Source organism: Scyliorhinus torazame, chromosome 16 (genome assembly GCF_047496885.1).
Source record: "Scyliorhinus torazame isolate Kashiwa2021f chromosome 16, sScyTor2.1, whole genome shotgun sequence".
NCBI classification, from domain to species: Eukaryota; Metazoa; Chordata; class Chondrichthyes; order Carcharhiniformes; family Scyliorhinidae; genus Scyliorhinus; species Scyliorhinus torazame.
Genome location: NC_092722.1, coordinates 186597156 through 186621059, shown reverse-complemented (window position 1 = coordinate 186621059; position 23904 = coordinate 186597156). Strand labels below are relative to the sequence as shown.

Below are 23904 nucleotides of genomic sequence, written 5' to 3'. Positions count from 1 at the left end.
AGTGGTGAATCTCATGCTGTTTTTTGAAAATGCACGATATCTTGGACAGAAAGGTCCTGATTTCCACAGTTAATAGCGCATGTACGGTCACCGGAAGTTGCTGTTTGATTTTTATGCACAAAATGGTGAAAGTTGCTCGCCCCCATGTTATTTTTGCTGCAAACCCCAGCCCATAACGACACAGCATGCACACAATAGCATTGCAATTCTCAAATTCAGGCTTCTCAAAGCCACACCGAGTTTCACCCATCATTATTTTGTTGCTGCAATGAGGCCACATACCTAAGAGGTAGAAAACGAGTTTTATAAAGAATTGCTCCCAGCGTCCATTGTACTTCCTTGTCATAGACGAGTTGGGCTGTCTTCAGATTGGAATAGTTGGTTGGAAAGTTAAAACCACTGTGCAATACCTCATGCATCCATGCAGACTTAAAACACTGATATCTGCAAGGTTAGAGAAAGACAGACAATGAAATGCCATAATAAGCTGTACACCGCAGTCTCTCCCACCCCCCCCCCCCCCCCCCCCCCCCGCTCCAAACAACATTTGCATTGATGCTGTGGCTTTAGTGTAGTAAAACATCCCATGATTCACTAAGAAGGTATGTGATTCTTTGTCACAAAAGTGCTATCAAGCAGAGTTTGACACGCAAGGAAATATTGAGGACAGGTGAGCAAAGGCTTGGTCAAAGAGATAGGGTTTAAGGAGTGTTGCAAGGAGGCGAGAGGGGTTTACAAGGAATTCCAATGCCTCAAGAAACAACAGACAAATGGATTGTAATGCTCTCAACACTAGGCATGACAAGCTGATCATTTTATTTGTCTAATTATCTCCACTGTCCCACTTGTAATTATTGAACTTTACAATCTATTGTAAGGCCTGTTTAAGAAACAACAGTGACTACACTTCAAAGATGTGGCACGGCGGCACAGTGGTTAGCACAGATCCAGGGACCCGGGTTCAATTTTGGCCTTGGGTGACTATGCGGAGTCTGCACTTTCTCCCCGTGTCTGCGTGGGTTTCCTCCGGGTGCTCCGGTTTCCTCCCACGGTCCAAAGATGTATGGGTTGGGTGAATGCTAAATTGCCCCTTCGTGCCCAAAAGGTTAGGTGGGGTTGCGGGGATAGGATGGGGGAGTGGGCCTGGGTGGGGTGCTCTTTCAGAGTGTCAGTGCAGACTCGATGGGCCAAAGGTCTCCTTCTGCACTGTGGGGTTTCTACTGTGCTTCATTAGCTCTGGAGCATTTGAAGGGCTTTAGAGTGGTTTCACAGGTCGGCGCAACATCGAGGGCTGAAGGGCCTGGACTGCGCTGTTATGTTCTATGTTCTAAGGTTGTGGAGGGTGCAATGCAAGTGCAAATTCTTCCTTTAAAAAGAAGTTTGGTGTCTACGACGATTTGATTAGTCTCAGCTCCACTCCCTCTCTTTCTAACCTTGGTGGACCATAAGACATAGGAGCAGCAGTAGGCCATTCGGCCCATTGAGTCCGCTCTGCCATTCAATGAAATCATGACTAATCATATGTGATAATCCTCAACTCCACTTACCCATCTTATCCCCATAACTCTTGATTCCATTACTGCTTAAATATTTGTCGGTCTCAGCCTTGAACATATTCACCAACCAAAACTCTACGGTTTTCTGCGGTAAAGAATTCCACACATTTGCTGCCCCCCGAGAAGAAATTCCTCATCCCTGTCCTAAATGGGCGTCTCCTTACTCTGAGATTTCTGCCCACTGATCCTAGGGCATGCTCAGCCAAAACATTGTCATTTTGGGTGAATTTGGCATTTCTCGCCACCTTTTTGGGTGAGGTCCACAGCAATCTTCTTTTTTTTTTAAATTTTCCTTTTCTGAGTTACCAAGCCAGGGCTCAGAGTGTGGGTCAGGGGCGAACCCCTAATCCAGCTCCTCGCCTGCTCCAAAAAAATAATTCAAATTGAATCGAATTCATGGTCCCCACAAGAGAGACATACCAGATCTGAACCCAAAGGCTCAATCTACAGACACTTGATCTTAGCCAAAAGGCCGAGAAGCGATGTCCACAGCAATCTTCAACCACACTTCGGCATTTTTTGGGGCCTTGGATATTTCTCCCTGGTCAAGCCCACATTTCTAAATTTTTTTCAACACTGGGGAGTTGAACTCGCTGGTCTCCCACCTCCCCCCCCCCCCCCCCCCCCTAAGTGAGGACCCCCTGCTGTGAGGTTGCTGACGACCCCCCCCTCCCTTTTCAGGCCTCCCCATCTCCCCTTTTGGATCCCCCTTTATCAGGACCCCCACCTTTCACAGGCCCCATCTTTATTAGGCCCTTCATCACCCCCACCCTCATCAGGCCCAGACCCATGGCAGTGCCACCCTGACAGTGGCCTTGCCAGCCTGGCTGTGCCATCTGGCAGTGCAAAGGTGCCACGCTGGCAATGCCAAGGTGCCAAGAGAAAACTCTGCCCTGTACACAATCATTCAGGGGTGTCCAGAGGCCTGGGAGATCTCCCAGGTGCCATTAGGCCTGGCCCACGCCGGATTCAGGCCTCGCTGGTGAGGTCGTTAGTTCCTTGGAGAATATGGCACAAACATATTCAAATGAGCCGTATATGTTAATCTACACCTTGTGAGGTCCGGATGAATCTCACAAGGTGTCTCAAGCGTCAAGAATCTTCCAAGAGGTCTCTTGCAAGATTCTTTTTTTTAAAAAATGTTTTAGAGTACTCAATTCTTTTTTTCCCCACCCATTTAAGGGACAATTCCACATGGCCAACCCACCTACTCTGCACATCTTTTAGGGTTGTGGGGGATGAGAGCCACGCAGACTCGGGGAGAATGTGCAAACTCCACACGGACAGTGACCCGGGGCGGGGATCGAACCTGGGCCCTCGGCGCGTGAGGCAGCAGTGCTAACCACTTTCTCGCGGGATTCATTGGCCTCGTTGCGCCACGAGGTCGGGCATGACGAGGTTGTTAAATCGCGCCCCTAGTGTAAACAACCTCTCAGCATCTACCCTGTCAATACCCCTGAGAATCTTATATGTCTCAATAAAGTCACCTCATATTCATCCGAATTCCAATGCGTACTGGCCCAATCTACTCAACCCTTCCTCATAAGAAAATTCCCCCATACCCAGGATCAACCTAGTGATTCTTCTCTGGAATGCCTCCAATGCCAGTACATCTCTCCTTAGATAAGGGCGCTAAAAATGTGGGGCCTTGATCCATAATTTTTTATTTTAAAAAAAATTTGATACTCAAGATTCCTCTTGCAATTTGCTCCGTGCAAACTTCAAAATATTCCATTCAGTTAATAATTGTTATTTCCTGCCATCTATCTGTTTGCATCAATTAGAACAGAACGCTCCAGCAGAGAAACAAATGCTGCACCAATGTCGCTCTCCAAATGACTGAGTCATCAAGTTTCATCTTAATCTCCTGTGTAGATGGTTACTGCACAAAAGCCGAGCATTCAGCCCATGTCGTGCCTTATCGCTTGTTAAATCACTTCGAGGCACTCCTACAACACAGGACAGTGACTTGCAATCTTGGGAGATGTGGCAGTAATTCAGTGCCAGCAGCCATTAGATGACTCACCAGTGCGGTGTATACTGATGGAGAGCGGATGTTGGCTAGGACGCTGGATGGAGTGCCTGGGGACCTTCTCAGCTAATCAGGCAGACAAGACTTTAGTTTCAAGTCACTTCCAAATAACAGCCCCCGCAACAGTGAGAGTTACAGCAGGCTGGCTGAGATCAGGGATTCGGTTTGGAGAATTTGGGACCCAAACCATCACCCTGCCGTCAGTTTTGAGAGTTAGATGTTAATTCATGGCAGGTTTGGCTGAAAAAATGCAATGCGCTTCTCAAATAAAAAACAGCAAATGATTAAAATCAGTCCTCAAAACTCCCACAAAGAACCAGCTTATTTGACAGCTGCAGCATAAACAAGTCAGGAGCTATACAAATATTCAGGAGAACACTTCCACAGTCTGAGGTTAAAAGGAAGAGGCCAGGACCTTACCAGGAGGCTAGTGCACGATTGAATGGTCACCTTGTCCAGAGCCTGAGGTTGTAGTTGCACTGTATGCAGCTAAGGATGTTACATTACAGTCACTGCATGGTCAGGCCGTTCATTGTTATATTACTAGATGTAATATATTTATTACTCTCTTAATCAAACTGAGTTGTTAAATAGTAGCTGTAATCTTCCAGTAATGATTAAGTAATTTATTAAGCAACATAAACTAATCTCATGAGTTATTTTTACTAAACTAGTAAAACAAATAAACAAATGTAGAATATTAACAATTAAATACCATGATATAAAACTATAATAACTTCTCTCTAACTTTCTCACTTCTGTTCTCTCTGCAGTCCTGACACACACTCCTCTAAGAAAGAGCGGGAAAGCATTTATACAGGTCCTGCTTTGAGGCCATCTAGTGTTCATTTGCCTGCACTTGCTTAACATAGTCTGATCATGTATTATTTAAATACAGAGATCACTACATTCATTATGCAATTCTCAACTAGCAGGCCCAAGTTAAACTGATGACTACACTTTGTAACAGATTGTTCTCTTGACCTTAGCTGCAAAGGAGCCCTGTACATGCATTCTGGAACAGCAGACGAGAAGTTCTTCTCCTACAACCTTTTCCGTTAAGAGAGAGCACAGGCGGGAGTTAGATTGTTAGCCTGATTCCTGTACCTAAAGTGCAGGGAGATTGTTTACCTGCCCTTTGTGTCAATGTGAAAGTATCTGTATAATTGTAGCCTCATGCTTAAACAGAAACAAGAGACCACTCTAAATTGTCTCTCCTTGATAGCATAAATGTAGTTGCCTCCATTCAAGATCATAGAATTTACAGTGCAGAAGGAGGCCATTCAGCCCATCGAGTCTGCACTGGCTCTTTGAAAGAGCACCCTACCCAAGCCCGCACCCTATCCCCATCACCCAGTAACCCCACCCAACACTAAGGGCAATTTTGGATACTCAGGGCAATTTATCACGGCCAATCCACCTAACCTGCACATCCTTGGACTGTGGGAGGAAACCGGAGCACCCGGAGGAAGCCCACACACACACGGGGCGAACATGCAGACTCCGCACAGACAGTGACCCAAGCCGGGAATTGAACCTGGGACCCTGGAGCTGTGAAGCAATTGTGCTACCAACTATGCTGCCGTGCTGCCCCAGCTAGTTAATGATGGCATTGAGCCCAGAATTGACATTCAGGAAAGATTGAACAGGCTGGGGCTCATAGCTCTGGGAGGAAAAAAAAATGGGGAACAGATTGATAGAAATCTTCAAGATTATGAAAGGATTTGACTGTGTAGTCGCAGAGATGATACTTTCATTTGTCGGCGAGAACAGAGCTAGGAACAAAAATACATGGCGATTACTAATAAATCCAATAAATAATTCATGCGAAATGTCCTGATCGAGAAAGCGGTTTGGAATGTGGAAGTTGCTAACACAAGGCTATGGGTTGAGGAAAACAGCGTAGATGCATTTAAGGGGAAGCTAGATAAGTAGACGAGGGAGAAAGGAATAGATCGATAGGCTGAAGTTCAATTAAAAGAGGTTAGAGGAGATTCTAGATGGGCTGAATAGCTTGTTTCTCTGTTGTAAGTACTTTGTGATACAAAACCATCGAAGTGGGACACCAGGTGGCACAGTGGTTAGCACTGCTGCCTCACGGCGTTGAGGATCCAGGTTCGAACCCAGCCCCGGGTCACTGTCATTGTGGAGTTCGAACATTCTTCCCATTTTCTGTGTGGGCCTCACCCCCACAATCCAAAGATGTGCAGGGTAGGTGGATTGGCCGCGCTAAATTGCCCCTCAATTGGAAAACAAAATGAATCCGGCACTCTGAATTTATATTGTTTTTTAAAGTTGGACACCAGCCATGGGATATGGTCTCACACAGCTTAGCGTAGGTTACACGTGCCATTGCTCTGCTTCAGCAAATTACAATTTTTCTTTTCTTTTTTGAACAAGCATGTAGGACTGTGCAGAACAAGGTGTAACCTTAAAATGAGAGCCATGCCACTCCGGGGGTTTTGTCAGGAGGCACTTCCTCACACAAGGGGTAGAGGAAACATGGAACTATCTAAAAGGTAGTTGAAGCTGGGAGTCAATTGAAAATTTCAAAACGGAAATTGTTAGGGGGTGCCCCCCCCCCCCCCCCGCTGTGCCCGGCACACCTCCCGCTATTCCCAGAGAATGGCAGAGGAATCCCTAAATTCCAATTCATCCAGGCCTGCCGACACGATCTGACCGGGCAGGAGTTTAAAGACTCACCTAAACATGCTCAGCCCATTCGAAGCCGGAGTCTCCCGGCTCCCGGGAATCGCAGCCCCCACCGGCGCAGAGAGAGGCCGGAGGGAATCACTACTGGTTTTCAAAATTGGAAACCAGTCGTGATAAACACGCCAGGGGCTGAAAGGGCATTGGTGGCCATTGGAGCAACCCCCCCCCCCCCCTACGTGGTCAGTGACAGGGCAGTCATGCACCCTGGCAGTGCCAATCTGGAGTGCCAGGGGCAGTGTCAGGGTACAGCCAAGAGGAAGGGGACGAGAAGGGTCTGCAGGAGGTTGATGGACATAGAGAGCGGATGGGCCGGAGGTCTGTCGAACAGACATCTGCACTGGTCATTGCTTTGATGATGAGGGCCTCCTTTTGGTCTCGGGATCGGACAATGCCAAAAATCGATCATGTGCCAGTGCTTTGATCGCTGATGTCTCCAGGAAGTCTTGAACTTGTCTTTTTGGAGGAACAGTGTGTTAGCGATGACGAGCTGGCGTTTCGTGAATTTGGTGAGCAGGAGAACCCCGTTAGTCACAATTTCCAACTCCTTCCTCTCTGATAGTTCCTTTCCAGAGTTGGGAATCCTTTCCAACTCTGGCATTTAAGTCCCCAAGGAGGATGATATTATCTTCCTTAGGAATGTTGGCGAGTATGGTATCCAGGGTGGCGTAGAAGCCTTCTTTAGACTCATCATTGACATCAAGGGTTGCAGCGTAGGCACTCACGACTATTGCCTGCTGGTTCTTGGCAAGTTGTAGACGGAGGGTCTCTTAGGTCCAAGGTATTGCCGCTCCCCCCCCCCCCTTATTGAACCCACCCCCTGACCCACTGCCCTCACCACTGAGATCCCAGACCCGAGACTTAACTGAGCTCCTTGGAGTGACGGGACTTCCTGTAGTCCCAGCCCTCACCACCGCTCTTGGCTGGCGTTGCTGGGACTGGAGCAGCTGGTCAAACTGATTGGCTGGCAGGTCTCTTAAGGTGCGACTTCCTCCAGAGATAAGGGCAAAAGTGTCGCCTTAAAACTAACACAGCTCCCAGCATTAAATTGCTTCAGGTAGCACCATCCTCCCTCCCATCCGAACCGTTTAGCTGGGGGGGGCAGGGGAGCCATGTAAAACGCAGCACAGTTTACCCTCCACTGTCTCTCAAAATGTTCCATCAATTTGAAAATGTCACTTAAATCCTCCCTTAATCACTTTCAGAAATAAATATATCTGTTTTAACTCTGCTTTCACATTTTAATGATCTTAATGACTGGTTCAATAGCAGTGAATCTTCATGGTACCTTTCCTGTGAATTCACTGCTCCAATTATTGTCTATCCAATAACATGTACAAGTTCAATATCACTTGCCATTTTTTCAATGTCTGATGGCTTTTTAATGTAAAACCCAGAATCTCATTAACCTTATGATCTTTTCCACTTGTATTTATAGTTCAGTTAATCAGAAGCCCTGGATGTAGTCACATAGTTAGAATATATATAAGATTTCACAGTTCCTATCCCTGTAAACCATTATTTCACTTCTATTTTGTTATGGGTCAGGGTTTAAAAACTCCAAAGTATATTGTGGAGTTCACCTGACCTATAACGTTTTGTTGAATTTGTTGAATACAGTAATCTATGTATAACATTTAATGAATTCCCCCTTAACTGTTCCAATTCAAAAACTAAATCCCATAAACCAAAACCCTTTTCAAGGGCGTGGCCCAGCACTCTGCGTTCTCACTTGAAAAAGACTGGCTTTCCCTGAGATTCTGACCCCGTCTCACCAGCAGGCTTAAACCCTTCCAGAAAGCAAACTATATCTTTTAAGTTACCAAAACAGCAGGTAGCTATAATCAATGTTGTTTTTTTTACTGAAACAGATATTTAAAATGAAAATAGGGAGAGACAGGCCAAAACACTTCTTTATACTGTCTGAGTCCACCGCAGTCAAATCTGAAAGTGAAATTAAAAACAGCTCACAGAGCTCCACCCACAAAATGACATCACTGAAACATGTGATAAGACAAAAACCTCTCTTAAAGGGACACTCCCATGGCTCTCTGCATTGACCTGCATCTGCAGCCTTTCTGAGCATTCTGCTAATGACGCCATATCCTTTGAAATCCTCCTCACAATTTACCATATCCTCTAAATTGGCATCGTTGGCAACGTCAGGTATAATTCTTCCATATATTTATGCTAAAATCATCAGTTTAAATTGAAAACAAAGATACAGCGCAAACTCTTGGGGCATGACGAGCGCCATTCTCAAAAACACCCACTCCCCTAACCCCCCCCCCCCCTCCCGAGTGTGTGCTCTCTGTCCCTTAACCATCTGACTACGTTCCCCTTCATACCACATGTCTTCATTTTTGCAACAAATCTCTTATGGGTCACTTCATCAGAAACATCCTGAGTTGCTACATGTACAACATCTATCGCATTCCCACCAATTTCCTCAAAAAAAAATCAATCATTAGTCAAGTACAGGTTATCCTTTACAAATCCGTGCAGACTGCTCCTGATCAGCCATAGCTCTGTAAGTGTTAACTAATTGCATGCTGTCTTATGGCTCCTAAAGGTCTTTCTACAGTTGGGTCAGACCTGCAGTGTTGTCTCCTACTTGGACAGAGACAATACAGGGCAGTTGGTCTGACCCAAATGTCGATGAGACTTTTAGTCATCCTTAATTTCCCTTGAGAAATTTGAGCACTGAATATACATTTGGGATGATATGAGGTTGTGTGTAGCCTCCCTTGGCATTGTGCAATGCATCCCATCTCGATTTGGTAACCAGATCTAACACTGCCTCCTTCCCATGTGGGTTCACAGCTTGAATTCCAATGTATTCCTTTTAGTCCTTGAAAGTTTACTTGGGCAGAGATTTATGTGGTTCTGCTCAACCTTCTGCGCCATTAAGATAAGTCTTTGGCACTTACTTCAATCTGTGAAGGTCAGCGTGGGATGAAAACAGATTGAGATCAAACCGCTCTTTTAACGTTATCCATTTGGTAGCACAGTAATCCTAAAAAAAACACAGTTGGGGTGAAATAAAATTAATCTTAAAGGCTTTTGGTTACCACAAAAAGTTGCCATCAGGTTTGCATAGATGATAATGCACAACTATGTGTTTGCAAGTGCAATGGCAAATTCTAATTGTTGCCTTACTATTCTCTGCTTTTCTCAAATGTCACATTTGGAACTGCCATTTGGTGCCAGCCTCATATTTACCGCCTTTTGTTTTTAACCTGACACAGTGTCTCTGATCGACTGACCTACTGACAACTGTGCACAGCCTGTCCCCTTCCTATCACCACAGGTTAGCCAGAGGTTAGTCTATGTGGAAAGATGCTCGGAGTGGAGGACAAGGAATTTGAGAAGACTCTATCCTGAAGCAGGTGTTGAGGATTTTCTGCAGTTGCCATCAATATCCTTGATTATCCTGTGAGTTTGACTGAAGCTTTGTACTTTCTCCCTCTGTCTTTGTAAACTCTCCCGAGATAGATTGCAACTCGGCCACATGTGGGAGAGACTTCAGAAATTACTGGTAAAAAAAAAAATCAGGGGAAAATCGTCTGCCCAAATTAATAAGATACTTTTAAAGAACAGTCATCTTTTCTTTCACACCTTCTCGTTAGCGAGTGATCGCTGAAGAAGAAGATTACTAATGCTGTGTTTGAGACAATGAAGATTCCATTCCGAAACCAACTAAGAGCAGAAAAAACTTTTAACCTCGAGTTGCTGCAGTGATCTGTAATGCAAATGCGTCTATGAGAGTTGGATAAAGTTGAAAGACTGTGCCGTTTTAGCTGACTAGACAATCACTGTTAAGAAGTGAACAAGGTAAATAGCACAGAAAACTGCAACATATAGCCAGAGAAAGCTATATTCAAACTGCTTTAGTCCAAGCACTTCTCATGTACTCTGTCCAGTTCGAGTCACCAATATAGACACTTAAGCCTTGTAGATAACTCAGTAAAGACCTCTACCATCAGAGGAAATGGAGCTTCTTAGATTGAGAAAAAGGTGACTGAGAAGTCATCCTGAAGAGGTAAGCAAGATGGCAAACTCCCAATTCACTGGTAAAACTCTGGGTGTCTCCCAAATTGCTGGCCAACATTCCTCCCACGGCCAATCACAACAAAGACAGGTAGTCTGGGTCTGGTCATTCATCCCTTTACTGCCTGTGTGATCATTTTGCGTCAGAAAGTGTTCCAGCGGCTGTAAAACACTTTGGGACATCCTGGGAACTGTTTCAATAATATGTCCGTTAAAGGGCATAGCGAAAGGTAGACCTGGAACATTGCCTCAAGCTAAACTACAAGAGCAATAAAAGATGACAATTATTTAAATTCATGAAATGAAAATTTAGTGTTCCGATATCACCGAAAAGGTGACGGATTTCACGGTGGCAGCGAAGCAACAATAATCCTTGAATCAGCAGATACCATGATGGCACGGAGAGGGAGGAGACCAGGGGCAGGAAGAAAAATACATTGCAGCACCTTTCTGGAAAGATGAATGAAAATGTCTCAAATAACCTCTCCTATCTATGAAGTGTTACCCACGTCTGTTCAAGAGGAATGTGGAACTCTGCACAAGGAGCAGTTGAGGTGAAAAGCATTGGTGCATTAAAGGGGATAAGCACATAAGGGAGAAAAGAAAAGTAGGTTATGCTGATAAGATTAGGTGACGGGGGGTGGTAGAAGACCCATTTAGACCCAAGACCCATTTAGACCCACTGACCTTCTTTCCAACAAAGGGCAGAAGTGGAATTTTCACTGATTATTGCATAATGTCCAGCACCATATATGATTCAGAGACTGAAGCAGTCCAGTCCAAATGCAGCAAGACCAGGACAACATTCAGGCTTGGGTTGCTAAGTGATAAGTAATATCCACACCACACAATTGCCAAGCAATGACCAACTCCGTCAGGAAGGAAACTAATCACCGTCTCTTGACATTCGATGGCATTACTATCGCGGAATCGGCCACTATTAACATGCTGGGGGTTACCATTGACCAGAAACTTAACTGGACTAGCCACAATGTGGCTACAACAGCAGGTGAGAGGCTGTGAATTATGCAATGAGTAACTCACCTCCTAAAGCCCGTCCTTGACTGACACCCCACCCACTACCTTAGGCACTCACTCCCTGCACCGTTGACGCACAGGTACCAGCAGTGTGTATCGTAGACAAGATGCACAGCTGCAACTCATCAAGGCTCCTTCGACAACACTTCCCAAACTGGCAACCACTGCCATCTAGAAGGGCAAGGACAGGGGACGCATCTGAACGCCATCCCCTGCATGTTTCCCTCCAAGTCACACTCTAGCCTCACTTGGAACGATACTGCCATTCCTCACTGTCACTGGGTCAAAGTCTTGGAACTCCCTCCCTAACAGCACTGTGTGTGTACCTACACCTCATGGACAACATCGGTCCAAGAAGGCAGCTCACCACCACCTTCTCAAGGGCAATTAAAGATAGGCAATAAATGCTGGCCGAGCCAGTGATGCTCACATCCCATAAAATAATTGAAAAGAATAGCCTCTCTGAGCCGTACATGCTGTATGTATGTTAGATTTTATCAAATAATTTTTAGACAATGTAAGAGAAGCACTGGATTTCCATACCTGGGCTGCTTTTTTGTACTTAACACCATCATATTGACCTCCCATGCGCAGCACATCTTCAGTACAGTAATAAAACTCAGAGAATCCATAGAATTCACTATTATAGAAGTCAATGGGTGACTGATAAACTTCATTGAGGGATGTGTTGGCCTCCTTCCCCTTGTTCAAGAATGGTTTTATTTGCTTGCAACACTCGTCAAAGTTCCCGCTTCCCTTCAAGAACAGCATCTGTTCACCCTTCTGAATAGTGTCAGTTGTTTCAACAGACAAGCAGGGATCGAGGTAGGGGCTCTCTTTATTCGCACCGCTATGGTGGCCAAGTAATCTGCAAAATAAAGTGTCCATTTTATATTCCAAAATATAAATCCAGTGAGTTAAACAGTCTTTCCTTCCCCTGTCATTTGTTCCATTTAAATTGCATCTCAAAAATATCACCCGTCTAAATTTCAATGTCGTGTTTATATACTGTTTTGTTTCTAACTTGATTTTTGAAATCACTTTATATGTACTTCGCTTGGCCTGATGACATGTGGGTGATCATTAATAGATACAAGCCACCTAAACTTTAATCTTTTTAAAAAAAACATTTTATTAAGGCATTTATGGTTTTATAACAATAAATACAAATACAAATGTAAACATAGTTCAGTACGTAACCCATCTCTCCATCTCCCACTGTTCCCGCCTACTCTAAACCCTAAATTGCCTAACTCCCCCCTAATCCCCCACTTAGTGAATCTGCTGACAGTTTGGTTTTCGATAAACGGCTGCCACCTCCGAACGAGCCCTAATGTTGATCCTCTCAGGACGAACTTAATTTTCTCAAGTCTAAGAAACCCTTCCATGCCGCTTACCCAAACCTCTGATTTTGGGGGCTTTGAGTCCCTCCACGCTAGCAATATCCGTCTCCGGGCTACCAAGGAGACAAAGGCCAAAACGTCAGCCTCTCTCACCCCCTGGATCTTCCGACACTCCACAAGTTGCCACCTCTGGACTCGGCGCCACCCTCGTTTATAGCACCGTGGACATGACATCGGCAAATCCCTGCCAGTATCCCCTAAGCTTCGGGCATGCCCAAAACATGTGGACATGATTTGCAGGCTCTCCCGCGCACCTCACACACCTGTCCTCCACCCCAAAAAACTTGCTCATCCGGGCCACCATCAAGTGTGCCCAGTAAACCACTTTGAATTGTATCAGGCTGAGCCTGGCACATGATGAGGACGTGTTGACTCTGCTCAAAGCATCCTCCCGTAGACCCGTCTTTACCTCCCCGCCCAGCTGATCTTCCCATTTACACTTAAGCTCACCTATCTGGGTTTCCTTCTACTCCAGAAGTTCTTTATAGATTTCCGAAACCTTCCCCTCCCCTACCCCCTTCTAGAAACTACCTTGTCCTGTATTCCCTTGTGGCGGTAGTAGCGGAAAGGTCGAAATCAGTCTTGCCTAAACTTTAATTACCGTGTTGTTTTGTCATAACTTGCAGGAATCCACTATTCTAATGCATACATATTACACACAAACATTGAACCCTGTAAGCTGCAGCCAGGCCTCATTTATATAATGCCGTGTTAATAAAACTCGCGTTGGACTCCCCGTGCCTTTATTAAACCAGGTACCCATTATTATTCTACAGATAAACCCTCTGAACCACTCGATTAATTCCCAGTCATTTACTTGTTTCCAGCTGTTCAAGGGATCATTTACAAAGAAGACAGTGAGAATTATTAACTCTGCACAATGCAGTGCCAATTTCAAAAACATACAGTTTTATGATAAACATTTATACTGAAATAATAAAATTTTGCCGGTATTTTGGGAAAGCAGAAATTAAATAATATCCACCTAATCTTAGGCATCTGCAAGTCAAAATATATTACTACACATAATTAGAGCCTTGGGACATCCTGAGTGTATTAAAGAGACTACCTAAATATAAGACTCTTCCTTTGCCTTCTAGTGATATGCGGCAAAAGCACAATTCTGCTCTTTTTTTTAAAAACTTGTTTTTCTTTTCTCACAACACAGAAAGAAACATGGTAAAAGGGTGAGAATTCTACATCATATTTAATAAACAATGTTACAAAGGCACTTCTTGTTTAGAGAATCAAGTTACATATACAGACAAGTGTCAATTTAGCAGATAAACAAGAATTCGGTGATGATTGGTTTGTGTAAAAGTTGCTTCCTTACACACTGAGTACCAGTGAAAAATGACTATCGGAAATATATGGGAAAGCACGGTAAAAAAGGGTGGGGCAGATAGAATATACATAATGAATGGTACTGGATTGGGGGGTGGGGAGTGCTCTCTGTGGTTTAGTTCATGTGAACCAATATTCCCTGGGATCCACGTCTGAAATAATGTTTTGCTCTGTGAGCGTGGTTCTTTCCATACCAGAGCCGGGATCGAACCTGGGATCTTGGCGCCGTGAGGCAGCAGTGCTATCCACTGCACCACCGTGTTACCCCTCAATGGAGTTTTTAACCCGTTTCTATGAAATCTGCCCATTCCCCCCCCCCCCCCCCCCGCAATTTTCTACGCTTCTTCTCTTAGTGCACCTTCATGACTGCCCTCTGCTGCACCCGCCACTATGTGTGAGCATGGACAGTGACCACTTCACTGCAACGGGTGGAGTGAATACATTGAGGAAGGTGCACACACGGAATCAATCTCTTGAATACCTGTCCTATCCCCATGTCACCAAAACGGAACCCTCAAAAATAATCCCCTATCCTTCCGTACCGAAAACAATGAGCCAAAAGAAACAAATAAATCCCCCTTTTACGTTTTTGGACGAACTGTGTCCTCAGAGGGGCAGCATGGTGGTTAGCACTCTGCCTCACGGCACCGAGGTCCCAGGTTCGATTCCGGCTCTGGGTCACTGTCCGTGGAGTTTGCACATTCTCCCCGTGTTTGCGTGGGTATCGCCCCCACAGCCCAAAGATGTGCAGGCTAGGTGGATTGGCCACGCTAAATTGCCCCTTAATTGGGAAAAATGAATTGGGTACTCTAAATTTATAAATAAAAAAATGTTTTGAAACTGTGAAATCCGTCAGTGCTTGGAATGGAGAAATGTTTCAATTCTTCCATCTCGCCTCACCCAATGGCCATTTGTGTGCATTTAAAACAAGGAATGCTGGATAGGAATCAGGGGCAGGAACCCAATGGGACTCCTGCTTCCTAATTTGGGGCGCTGAAGCCATTGATAGCCTACCAATCATATCCCAGTTGATGTCATCTGCATGTTGAGCCACTGCCATATTTGGTATGCTTGCTGTCCAATTTTGGGTTTCTGACAGTAAACCGCCGTCCTATGGTATGCAACATACCTATTTGCAGTAGTGGTGTTATTAACAATGATATCTTCGTAACGTTGCCGTGCGTAATTCCCACCGAATCCCAGGAAGGTAGTTACATAGACCCTGTACACATGCTCAGTATGATGCAAGTCACAGCCGAGGTTGAATTCAGCCAATAAACCTTTAGCAGCTTCTTCCTGCAATGATAAACCTGCAGCTTAGTCAGGATGACATTTGAACAAAAAGTTAAATGAATAAATTGTGGAAAGTGCAAACAGAAACAATCTCTTCAGTACGTGTTCTCCTCCTTAGGTTACCGAAACAAGACCCTCGAAAATATCCTTCCTTACAAAAAAAGTCAAAGTGAAAATAAAATTTTTGTGTTTTTAATGTTTTTTTGGATGAACCGTATTCTGGGAGATGAAATCAGTCAGTGCTGGAATGGAACGATTTTTCAATCCTTCATCTGACGTCAGCAGTCAGTCAGTCCCCAAGCTGAAGCTCAGAGCAAAGGTACCATGTTGTGATTGGATCACTACTCGTTTTAAAAGGTTCTCAAATTCTTCTTTTTTTAAAAAAAAGTTCAGTTTCTAAAACATTAGAAAATCTACCCATAAATTTTGTCACCACGTCCGCAATGAATTCCTGTGTTTACATTTATACTGTGTTTACATTTATACTGGAAAGGCCCTATGTAAACTTGTTATGCTGTAATTACACCCTCCTGCCAAAGGTGGCATTGTGGTGCCTCATTTTTGCATCCTCCAATCAGCTCTCTTCCTAGTCCACACTCTTACCAGTTCCACTGGTTGCTTCCTGAACTGCCGCACATTTTGCCATTTAATTATAATATCACAACAGTGGCCACACTTCATTAGACAGAAAGACACTTTTGGACCTCCTGAAGTCATGAAAAGCACCAAATAAACAAAATTACAGCATTACAAAAGAACAAGGACAGAATGTATGAGTTTAACATGAGGCTCGAATTAAATCTCCATGCTCTAGGACATCTTTCAGCCCTGCTTCATCTGGAGATTGCACAACCTGTGTGTAATGCCACAGGAATTTGACCAGTTTTATATAAAGTGTCAGCTGTGTGACCATGTAACCTACATTAGCAATGTTTCCCTCCCCCATTGTTCCCTCGTCAGTTTGTGTTTAATACATTCGGCCAACACTCAAGTCTGACCCTGGACAGAACCTTGAATTGGAATACTGTTATCTACAGACAGACGGTTCAAAACAAAAACAAAAATGAAAATCGCTTATTGTCACAAGGTGGCTTCAAATAAAGTTACTGTGAAAAGCCCTAGTTGCCACATCCCGGCGCCTGTTCGGGGAGGCTGGTACGGGAATTGAACCGTGCTGCTGGCCTGCCTTGGTCTGCTTTCAAAGCCACCGATTTAGCCCTGTGCTAAACACCGAAGGACCATTAGCTGCAACAGCTCAAGCAGTAGTTCTTATCACATCTGGCAAAAACCAACAGCCATTACAAACAACATCCCTTTCGCCCAACAGGCTGCAAATTTTGTTCTGCTGTAACTTGCCAACAACAAATATGTACACTGCAGTCCTTGTCATTAAAGGCAAACTTAAAAAAAAAAAATTTAGCGTACCCAATTCTTTTTTTCCCAGTTAAGGGGCAACTTAGCGCGGCCAATCCATCAAGTCTGCACATCTTTGGGTTGTGAGGGGGAGGCCCACACAAACACGGGGAGAATGTGCAAACTCCACACGAACAATGACCCAGGGCCGGGATCGAACCCGGGTCCTCGGCATCGTGAGGCAGCAGTGCTAACCACTGCGCCACTGCGCCACCCGTATTAGAGGCAAACTTAGCCCAAAGTGGCTGGTTCTTCATCAAGACAGTTGCAAGGGCGAGGAATGGAGGTGTTGACAAGGGACCTGAGCTTGTGGCACAATTGTAGGCAACAGTTTCAATCTTCCCTCAGATTTAGATGGAGGAAATTTTTGCTGGTCTGTTACTGAATTCCAGATAAACTGTCTGACAATTGAGGGACAGCGTGGATAGCGAACGAGGCGAGGATGGGATAGAGCTGCGTGTTGTCAGCGCACACCGTTTTAATTCAGATGATGTCGCCAAGTGGCAGCAGGTGGATAGGAAATAGGAAGGAGCCAAGGAGAGAACCTTCGGGGGCACCAACGGTAGCGGTGCAGGAGCAGAAAGAGGACCCATTGCAGGTGATTCTCTGACCATGGTGAGGTAACTAAAGAAATGAAACAGTCTAGGTTAGGATTGTTCTCCCTGGAGTTCAGAAGAATGAGGGAGGATCTCATAGTGACTTATAAAATTCTAACAGGACTAGACAGGGTGGATGCTGGGAAAAACATTCCCAATGATGATTGTGTCCAGAACCAGGGGTCACAGTCTGAGGATTCAGGGTAAACCATTTCGGACAGAGATAAGGAGACATTTCTTTACACAAAGAGTGGTGAGCCTGTGGAATTCATTACCACAGGAAGTAGTTGAATATATTCAAAGTTTTAGCATCAAGAGGCGGCTGGATATAGCACTTGGGGAGAATGGGATCAAAGGCTATGAGGAAAAAGCAGGATTAGACTATTGAGTTGGATGATCAGCCTTGATCATGATAAATGGCAGAGCAGGACAGAGGTAGATAGGTTTTTGATCAATAAGGGGATCAGGGGTTATGGGGAGAAGGCAGGAGAATGAGGATGAGAATAATATCAGCCATTATTGAATGGTGGAGCACACTTGATGGGCCGAGTGGCCTAATTCTGCTTCTATTTCTTATGGTCTTATGGTGTGGCACAAATCCTATTTGCTCCTCATCAACCCAAGTCTGAACGTTGTCCAAGTCTGTGGGCAGCACGGTAGCATTGTGGATAGCACAATTGCTTCACAGCTCCAGGGTCCCAGGTTCGATTCTGGCTTGGGTCACTGTCTGTGCGGAGTCTGCACATCCTCCCCGTGTGTGCGTGGGTTTCCTTCGGGTGCTCCGGTTTCCTCCCACAGTCTAAAGATGTGCAGGTTAGGTGGATTGGCCATGATAAATTGCCCTTAGGGTCCAAAATTGCCCCTAGTGTTGGGTGGGGTTACTGGGTTATGGGGATAGGGTGGAGGTGTTAACCTTGGGTAGGGTGCTCTTTCCAAGAGCCGGTGCAGACTCGATGGGCCGAATGGCTGCACTGTAAAATCTATGATCTATAATATGGACATGGATTGCTTCAGTATCTGAGGAGTTATAAGTGATGCTGAACATTGTGAAATCATCAGTGAACATCTCCACTTCCGACCTTATGTTGGAAGGAAGGTCATTGATGAAGCATTCTCGAGAAGATTGTTGGGGCCTAGGACACTACCTTAGGAACTCCTGCAATGATGTCCCGGGACTGAGATGACTGACCTCCAATCACCACAACCATCTTCCTTTGTGCCGGGTATGACTCCAACCAGCGGAGGGTTTTCCCGCTGGTTCTCATTGACTCCAGTTGAGCTAGGGCTCCTTGATACCACACTCGGTCAAATGCTGTCTTGACATTAAGAGCAGTCACTCTCACCTCACCTCTGCAGTTCAGCTTTTTTGTCCATGTTTGAACCAAGGTTGTAATGCAGCCAGGAGTTGAGTGACCCTGGTGGAACCCAAACTTAGCATCAGCTGAGGAGAGTGGTGGGTAAGGAATGGGAGGAAGACAGGCACGGGAGAGGAGATGGGGGAGGAGGAGAAGGAGAAGGAACAACCCGACACAGAGGTGGGTTAGGAAAAGGATAGGGGTGGGTGAGGAAATGGAAGAGGAGGCATGGGTGAGTAGGAGGAGGAGAGGCGGGTGAGGAATGGGTGGAGGGAAGGGTGTGGAGAAGGCTGTGCGAGAAGGAGGGGGTGAGAAGAGGATAAATTTGGGTGAGGAAGAAAAGGAGTGGTGGGTGAGGAGGAGGAGGAGTGGAGTGGGTAAAAAACAGGAGGTGGAGAGGGGTGGGTGATTGTAACCATCCCAAATGATATTAATACTGGACAAGACAGATCACAGAGCGAAACTTGACTTGATAGATCCTAACTTTTGTTTTAGAAAACATGGGGGAAAGTTGCTGAACATATTCACAGGAGTCTGCTGATGAACTTTTAACACAAAGAATAAAATATTTATCAAACAAGAAAATATTAACTACATTACATCAGAAAAAAGGTTGGAAAGATCTCAATACACGCACAAGATTATTCAATTTCCCAATATTTCTTTACCCAGAAATATCTTTACAGACACACAAACCAGTGAAGATTTGGGGAGACGGTAGCATAGTGGTATTGCCACTAGGCAAGTAATCCAGAGAGCCAGGGTAATTCTCTGGGAGCCTGGGATTAAATCCCACCAAGGCAGATGGTGAAATCTGATTTCATTTAAAAAATCTGCAATTAACAGTTTAATGGTGACCATTGCCGTTTGTCGTAAAAACCCATGTGGTTCACTAATTCTCCTTTAGGGAAGGAATTCTGCCAGCCTTACTTGGTCTGGCCGACATTGTGACTCCAGATCCCTATCAAGGAATGGGCAGTAAATGCTGGTCCTGCCAGCTATGCCCACATCCCATCAATGAATTTTAAAACAAAGTTACCACTAGCTTGACAAAGGCTTGGAACTGGAACACCTGCAAACAATTTTCTTCCTCTAAATTCTTGGTTATTCACTCGATGCGTCACCCAATTCGTATCACTCCACAAGACACTCCAGAATAACTGCACTTCAAACTCTCAGTTTCAGCAGCAACACTGCAAAACTGATCACATTACCGAGTCCTGTACCTGACTATTCAGTTAACCAATGCCCCACTGGTCTTGTACTTTTCTCAGACAGCAGAACAATCCCTGTCTTCACTCTCTGACGCACGTTGATCTCTAACCTGCTTTTTCCGGTGTTTCGGTGTCACTTGACTACTGTTGTTAGAAGACAGTCCAGTTTTTTCTACTTGGTGTTTTCTTCCCTCCAAATAACAGAAATGCTGACCCCTTTTTAACCCATCTCTGTAACTTCAGAGGTTGCAAAAACCTCATTAAAAATACATTCATAAATAAACAATCCCAGAAGACTGACGTTTCAGCCACAGGTCCACCAGATATCTATGCACCATAGCTCATACCAAACCTATAGGAAAATGAAACCCTTTTTACCTGACTTAACACACACACACACATATATACATATATATATAATATATAGTTATGTATAGATATAGTTTTATATATATATATATATATAGTTGTTTATATATATATATATATATATATATAGTTATTTATATATATATAGTTTTATATATATATATATATATAGTTATATATAGATATAGTTATATATATTTATTTATATATAATATATAGTTATATATATTATTTATATATATATATGTATATATATATATATTTCATATATATATGTTCAACTTAAAAACTATACATTAATCCAAACAGTGAGGAATGGGAGGGAGAGGAGGTGGGTGAGAAACAGAATAGTAATAATCCTTATTATTGTCACAAGTGGGCTTACATCAACACTGCAATGAAGTTACTGTGAAAAGCCCCTAGTCGCCACACTCCGGCGCCTGTTCGGGTACACGGAGGGAGAATTCAGAATGTCCAATTCACCTAACAGCGCGTCTTTTGAAGCTTGTGGGAGGAAACCGGAGCACCGGGAGGAAACCCACCCAGACTCCGCACAGACAGTGACCCAAGCGGGAATCGAACCCGGACCCCTGGTGCTGTCAAGCAGCAGTGCTAACCACTGTGCTACCGTGCCACCCAGAGGTTGAGAAGATGGGCGAGAAGGAAGAGATGGAGAGGATGGGATGAGGAACGGGAGGAGGAGAGGGGCTGTCAAGGAGCAGGAAGAGAACAGGAAAATACTTGATCCTATCTCTCACCTGACATCAATATATGGTGTGGATGCATTGCTTTGTTTTCCTCCCCATATTTCAGGAAAGCTGGTGTGAATTGCTGCGATCGGCACTTAGCTCATGTCACGCCTTGTGGTTGGAATAATGTACTCCCCGGGGACTAGGGTTAGGAACAGGGATTGGCTGGTTGCTAAATCTTTCTGCAATGAATCAAGACAAACCTGCATTGTTTCCTTTGCCCCTTTGTTGGTGACCACCATGGCAGGCCAGGAAGGAGGTGAACCGCACTGCTTAAACCAGCGGTAGGTCTGTTGGTGAGAGTCCATCACAACAGCAGCAGTTGAAAATTCGCTATTACATTGGCGCAGAACATTTGAATTGCAGATTTGGATCCTAATGAGCCCATGGCCAGGAAGGACAGTAAGCTGGCAGCTTAAGCGGGCATCTAACTGGTTGCCAGTGACTTCTATTGGACAGATAGGGATGATTTTCTTTAAAAACCCTCTGACATAGATTAGAGTGCTTTATACAGAACACAGTTGCTTGCTAAGGTATTGTTTCCCCGTCGCAATTCTTTTGTAATCAATTTGTTCTTTCATGGAATCTGGGCGTGGCCGCCCATCCCTAGTTGCCCTTGAGAAGGTCATGGCGAGCTGTTTCTCTATAAACCACGTCCCCACATCTGATTGTGGTGATTTGAATGCTAAAATTCCCCACAGTAGTCGGTAGGTACTGCAAAACAAGAGGCTGCTAATGTACTTTGTAATGATAACTTTTGCTCATATGAGCATTGTTTAAGGTAATAAAACATTCACAAAGCGTGATTAGACAACATTTGACACTGAGACACAGAAGGAGATATTAAAACTGGTGACAAAACTGAAGTTTGCACCCGTTGGACGTGTGCACCTGACGGGTCCGGAAGCTGACCCGAAATGTGCTTCCGGCTGCAATCGACCTTGGAACGCAATTTCACACTGATCGCCGGGCCTGATCGCTGAGATGAGTTACCTGGCACCAGGTTACCACGGCAAAGCCAGCCTGGAAGCACCCCTGCCAGACTGGCAGAGGCAGGGTGCCAATGGCAGTGCCAGGGTACCCCCCTGCCCAGAGCAGGACCGTGCGGGGGCCTCCAATGGCCTCAGAGACACCCCGCACCCCCCCCGTCCCCCGTTTGTGTGGACCAGTGTTAAACGGCTCCATGGCAAGATTTCCCAGGCTCAGCCATTCGTTCCCGGGCCTCGGAAGCCAACACATTTAAGTGAGCTTAATTGTTCACTTAAATATTTAAATGTGGATCACGCCAAGCGAGGGCAAGATCCGGGTCGCGCTGTCTCCCGAGATCTTGTTAGATCTCGTCGTGAGGTGTTCTAAGCAGTGCAAGTTTAATGGTCTTGTCGCGTCACCGAGTCGGGCGGGACGTGGCCGTTTGATTGCGGCCAATGTCTAGGCAGCACATTCAATGTCACAGTCCCAGGACACCGTCTCTAATTTTATTTCAGCCCTGACATTTCATTCCGTCCTGGATTGAGGTTGCAGCTAAAACCTAAAGGCCACCTGGCCAATCAGTCCGCCCTCCAGCCAACCATAAAAGCAGGCGGGCCACGTCAAATTCCTTTCAATTGGCCCATTAATGGGCTAAATTGCCTGTTTGATTGTCGGTGGACGGGCTTCGACTTTCGTGAGCGCCCGCCACCTGAAATATCGCGCGATTACGTTGCGACGCGCACCCGATGACTTCTCGCATGATTTCGCGCACTTCCACGTCAGGCGGTATCTACCTGCCCTAGCAACGTAGAATTCGAGCCTTGGTCATTAAGGCAAGATTTAAGGACCATTTTCAGGGAGGTCTGTTAGAGAGGTCTCGGGGGGGGGGGGGGGGGGAATTCCAGAGCGTAGGGCCTGGACAACTAGGTGGGGTGGCAAGAAAATTGAAGATTCATGCAATGACTGAGTTACAGGAGCATAGGATTCCCGGAAGGTTTCAGAGCTGGAGCAGGTGACAGAATAGGGATGGGGAAGGGGAAGGGCAACGGAGGGATTGGAACAAGGAAGAGATAAAAGCAAAATACCAGGGATGCTGGAAATCCGAAATAAAATCAGAAAATGCTGGAGATACTCAGCAGGTCTGGCAGCATCTGTGAAGAGAAAAACAAGTCAACGAGTCAAATGTGACTCTTCTTCAGAGGAAGATCGGAATATGATAGGTTACATGCTGTCAAAAGTGTGTGGGGGGGGGGGAAGGGGTAGGAAGAAGAAAGAGGAAGGTCTGGAATAGTGTAGAGGATGGGAGAGATTCAATAATAAAAATGTAAGGGAATAAGAGGCAAACAGAGTAGTAATAGTTGTAATAAAGAAACAAAGCATTTAGGGGCGACACAGTGGTTAGCACTGGGACTGCGGTGCTGAGGACCTGGCTTCGATCCCGGCCCCGGGTCACTGTCTGTGTGGCATTTGCACATTCTCCCCGTGTCTGCGTGGGTCTCACCCCCACAACCCAAAAAGATGCACAGGGTAGGTGGATTGGCCACGCTAAATACCCCTTTAATCGGAAAGATTGAAAAAATACCAGCACATGGCAAAACAAAAAGAGTCAAAATAAGCGGCAGAGTTCATAGCCTGAAATTTGAACTCACTGTTGAGTCCAGAAGGCTGTAAAATACCTAATCGGACGATGAGGAAGAGATACCTTAACTGATAGAAACGGACCACAGGACAGAACGGCTATTGGTAGAAGTGGTAAGTTTCTATCATTCCCCTTGCCAATGGCATCAACTCAGTAGAAGACAGTTCAACATCTG

General features: G+C 45.2%; 1 protein-coding gene and 1 non-coding gene across 2 annotated transcripts in view; both read right to left on the bottom strand.

The window, feature by feature from the left end:
• LOC140393303 (ectonucleoside triphosphate diphosphohydrolase 4-like) overlaps positions 1-23904 on the bottom strand; it is an 88001-nt gene that overhangs the window by 7618 nt on the left and 56479 nt on the right. The window contains exons 9-12 of the mRNA XM_072479610.1: positions 15262-15428; positions 11929-12253; positions 9228-9313; positions 283-444 (exon numbers count right to left, since the gene is read on the bottom strand). Coding sequence (XP_072335711.1) covers positions 283-444; positions 9228-9313; positions 11929-12253; positions 15262-15428 — 740 coding nt within the window. The remainder of the gene's footprint in view (positions 1-282; positions 445-9227; positions 9314-11928; positions 12254-15261; positions 15429-23904) is intronic.
• Positions 1846-2040, bottom strand: LOC140393417 (U2 spliceosomal RNA). The gene has a single exon (XR_011935602.1). It is a non-coding gene; the product is annotated as a U2 spliceosomal RNA (small nuclear RNA).